This window comes from Lipotes vexillifer, unplaced genomic scaffold, assembly GCF_000442215.2.
Source record: "Lipotes vexillifer unplaced genomic scaffold, Lipotes_vexillifer_v1.1 scaffold899, whole genome shotgun sequence".
Taxonomy (NCBI): Eukaryota; Metazoa; Chordata; class Mammalia; order Artiodactyla; family Lipotidae; genus Lipotes; species Lipotes vexillifer.
In genome coordinates this window covers 17,931-21,857 of record NW_006784311.1, presented here as the reverse complement: position 1 = coordinate 21,857, position 3,927 = coordinate 17,931, and the positions used below count along the sequence as shown (strand labels likewise).

Below are 3,927 nucleotides of genomic sequence, written 5' to 3'. Positions count from 1 at the left end.
AGGTGGGGGTGGCGCTTGGGTGGGGGTGGGACTTGGAGGGGGGACAGGGATCAAACTTGCGTGACGGGAGGCTTGGCGTCAGGGGTGGGGCTTAAGGCCTACTTCGTGCGTCAGTGGGGGCAAAGTTTGAGGGAGGGGGTGGATTTGAGGGCGGGGCAATAATCATACTGTAGGATCCCTCCCGTACTAGCACTGAATACCACCTGAGCAGTTTCTTTCTTTTTTTTTTTTTTTGAATTTTTGAATTTTATTTATTTTCTTATACAGCAGGTTCTTATTAGTCATCCATTTTATACACATCGGTGTATACATGTCAATCCCAATCGCCCAGTTCATCACCCCACCCCCCGCCCCCTGAGCAGTTGCGTGTATCCCTGTACCAGAGTGCCTCTGTAGGTTCAGAATTGGCACAGCCCGAGCAGGGCCGTGTGGGGTAGAACCATAGCAAAGTACCTCTGCCTTGCCTTGGACAGATGCAGGGAAGCAGCACCACCTCCCCAGCACCAGGAGCTGCCTCTGGGCAGAGCTAGAGGGCGGGCCTAGTGTTGAGTGTGGGTGGAGTGCCCGTATCTGCACTGCCGGTGGGTCCCTAATCAGCATGGTGAACAGCTGTGACGTAGACCTACGTTGGGAGAGGCTTCTGTAACTTCCTGCAAAAAGCAGGAGGGGCGGGGTTGCCTGCCCAGGTCCACAGGGTCTACAGGGTAGGGTCACACCTAGGGCGAGAGTTGCCTGTTTCAGCAGCGTGGCACCGTAGACCCTTTTTGGGTCCCTTTTCTGTCCCTGATTCTAGCTTCCACACAGTTTGAAACGGTAGGCTACTGTTTTCCAGCACTTGATCCTTGCCGCCCACCCCCCATCTCCCGTCCCCTCCAGCGACAACAGGACACTTCTTTGGTTGGAGGCCAGTGACATCCCCTGTTGCTCCTTAACCTTTACCACATAGCACCCCTCTGCGATGGAAACCCATGGTCCACGCTGTTCTCAGTATCCACGGCAACACTGCAGCTTGTCACACGTTCTCCACAGCCACCAGTTTCATTGCCTTGTGCAGAGCTCCAGCCATCTTTCTCATTTGTCAGACATTTTCTGAGAAAGGAGGGAACTGCACGTGTCCGTCCTCCAACCTTTGCCCCAGAGAAGTGGGTACCAGGTGCCGTGGGCCTGAAGAGCCCTGAGCCAGGGAGTGGGACAGCCTGCTGTCCTCTCCCGTTTGGCGGGCTTTGTCAGGCCCCTCCTCCTGACGCTGGCCTTTTCACCACAGGCACCTGCAGCACACACAGAAGAGTCCTTGGACTTTGAGGAGGAGTGCACGGCAAACCGAGGTCAGCAGGGAGGGGAGCTTGGCCTAAAGACACCTCTCCAGCAAATGACTGGGGAAGCCCTGAAAAGCAGGGCCTGAATCTCTGTGACCAGAAGTGGGGGTAGTGCGTGGGCTTTTAGTCGGGGCGGGAGGGTGGGCGTTAATGATGCCCCCACCCCATTTGCATTATAGGCTGTGCAAACCCGGAACGATTCTGCCTTCATACTTGGCGTTGACTCAGAATTCCTTGAGTGCCGGTCACACTCTGTGAGCTGACTACTGCCCCTAGTATTAGACCAGTCCATAGATAGTGGGAGCAATGCCTGTGAATCTGTTGGAGGATTGGTGCAAGGGGATGGACCTGGACCCCAGGAAGGCCCTGCTGATCGTGGGCATCCCTGTGGAGTGTAGTGAAGAGGAAATTAAAGAGACCCTGAAGGCGGGCTTACAGCCCCTGTGTGCCTACAGTGTGCTGGGCAGAATGTTCAGAAGGGAAGACAGCTCTAAGGCAGTTCTCATTGAATTGGCCGACAGGGTCAATTACGCTACGGTGCCGAGTCAGATCCCAGGAAAGGGAGGTGTCTGGGAAGTGGTGGTGAAACCCCGTAGCCCAGATGATGAACTTATCAACAGACTGAAGTGCTTCCTGAAAGACGAGGGCCGGAGAATGGTAGATGTGGTCAAAACCCTGGGGTATAGCACTCGCCCTGACGAGGTACAGCCAAAAGGCTTGGCTCAAGTCAGGCCACCAGACCTGCAGCCTCTGCAAGAAAGCATGTGGTACCGAAAACTGAAGGTGTTTTCGGGAAGCGCTTCCCCAGGCCCAGGCGAAGAGAACTTTGAAGCCTGGCTAGAGCAGGTGACTGAGATGATGCAGATGTGGCAGGTGTCTGACGTAGAGAAGCAGCGGCGTTTGCTGGAAAGCTTGCACGGCCCCGCCCTGTCCATCATGCGGGTGCTCCGGGCCAACAGTGACTCCATGACCGTGGAACAGTGCCTGGACGCCCTGAAGCAGATCTTCGGGAATAAAGAGGACTATAGAACCTCACATTTTAAGTTTTTCCAGACCTCGCAGAAGCCCGGAGAGAAAGTCTCTGCCTTCTTGCTACGGTTAGAGCCCGTGCTGCAGAACGCGGTGCGGCACAGCCCCTTGTCAGTGAGAAGCGCAGACATGATTCGCCTGAAATACATCCTAGCCCAGGCCTCCCTGAGCACCGGCCTCCAGGGCAAGCTCAGGCTCCTGGGTCAGCGAGGCTGTGCGCCCACCTTCCTGGAGTTGATGAAGCTCATTCGAGACGAGGAGGAGTGGGACGCCGCCGAGGCAGTGACCAGGGGAAAGCAGAGGCAGGTAGGAGGGGGCCACAGGGCCTCTGGCACCCAGGTAGTGGCAGAAACCAGTGGCCCAGTCCCTCCGGTCATGGTGCGGGCAGGGCTGTTCCGTGACAGCAGCACTCAGACCGTCCAGGAAGGCGCTACCCTGTCTCTGAAGCGCAGGCAGGTGCCGTGCAGCTGCGGGACTGGGGAGGAAGGCCACAGCCAGGCAGCGTGTCCTAGGGCCGAGGACCAACCCCCGGCAAAGCAGGAGCCTCAGCCTGCAGCAGAAGAGTTGGGAAACGAGACGTGGGCTGGGGCCGTGAGCCACCCCAAGCCCTAGGAAGCATAGGCTCAAGATATCCAGGCACCCCCTCCCCTAGCAGGCAACACAAATATTTTAACGAGGGGAAGGGGCAGTCCACAGAAACAGTGGGGGCCTTGACTGGGGCACAGGGGCAGGGCAGCCAGGCCCAGGCCCAGCGCCAGCCCCCTCAGCATCCACCAGCTGGAAGGGACTCCACCAACCAAACCAAAATCAGCTCAGGGAGGCACCGGCGACACAAGCGGAGAGCCACCACAGGCAGCACGAGGCGTACCCGAGCCTCAGACAGAGACCCCAACACAGCAGAGGCTGAAAAAGGTATAGTCGGGGGCTCTGGCGTCAGCCCTGTCTTCTGGCCACCCTCAAACACCCACCCTGTGGGCTCTGAGCTAAGGATGTTGATGGGCCCCCAGGCCACGCGGGGCCTAGTGGCGCCTCCCCCGGGGCCGCCCCTGCCAGAAGGAGCCGGCGCTGGCGAGGAAGGGCTGTGGGGCAGAGAGGAGATGCCCCGGAGGGACACCGCGGGGTCCAACTTCAGGGTCATCTACACCGCTCGAGGGGAGCCCCGGGAAGGCAGCACCCTGGAGCCTCTGCGCAGGTGAGGGCAGGAGCAAGTCTCCTTCCCCTGCAGCCTGAAAGGGCAAATAGGGGCAAAAGGACAGCAAACACTGAGGAGACGATCCCACGCGAGAGCGTCAGGTCAGCTTGGCAGGCAGGGCGCTGAGTACCTGGTTGCCCAGTACCCCGCAGCTGGCTTTGGTGTGGGTGGGGGTGCAGGGAAGCATTTGTTCCAAAGGAGGAGGAGGGAGACGTGGAGAAGCGGGGGAGGGGAGGGGGAGGGGGAGGGGGGCTAAATTTAAGAGACCTAAAAGGGACTAGTAGACTGTCAAATAACAAAGAATACCAAAGAGACAGGTGACTCACAGAAGATGCTGTGCGACTTTGTGTAGGGCTTCCCCACCGTGCCTCTGAAATAACTAGTTTCAGC

The 3,927-nt window shown here is 58.2% G+C and overlaps 1 protein-coding gene across 1 annotated transcript; it reads left to right on the top strand.

Annotated features, from left to right (window-relative positions):
- The first annotated feature begins 1,622 nt into the window (after window positions 1–1,622).
- LOC103087286 (paraneoplastic antigen-like protein 5) lies at window positions 1,623–2,957 on the top strand. Its single transcript, XM_007456630.1, has one exon. It carries the CDS (start codon window positions 1,623–1,625, stop codon window positions 2,955–2,957), a length of 1,335 nt encoding a protein of 444 aa, XP_007456692.1.
- Window positions 2,958–3,927: the final 970 nt, after the last annotated feature.

Excerpts from the sequence above, each read along its gene's own strand:
- LOC103087286 (XM_007456630.1), top strand. The coding sequence starts at position 1,623 with ATGCCTGTGAATCTGTTGGAGGATTGGTGCAAGGGGATGGACCTGGAC.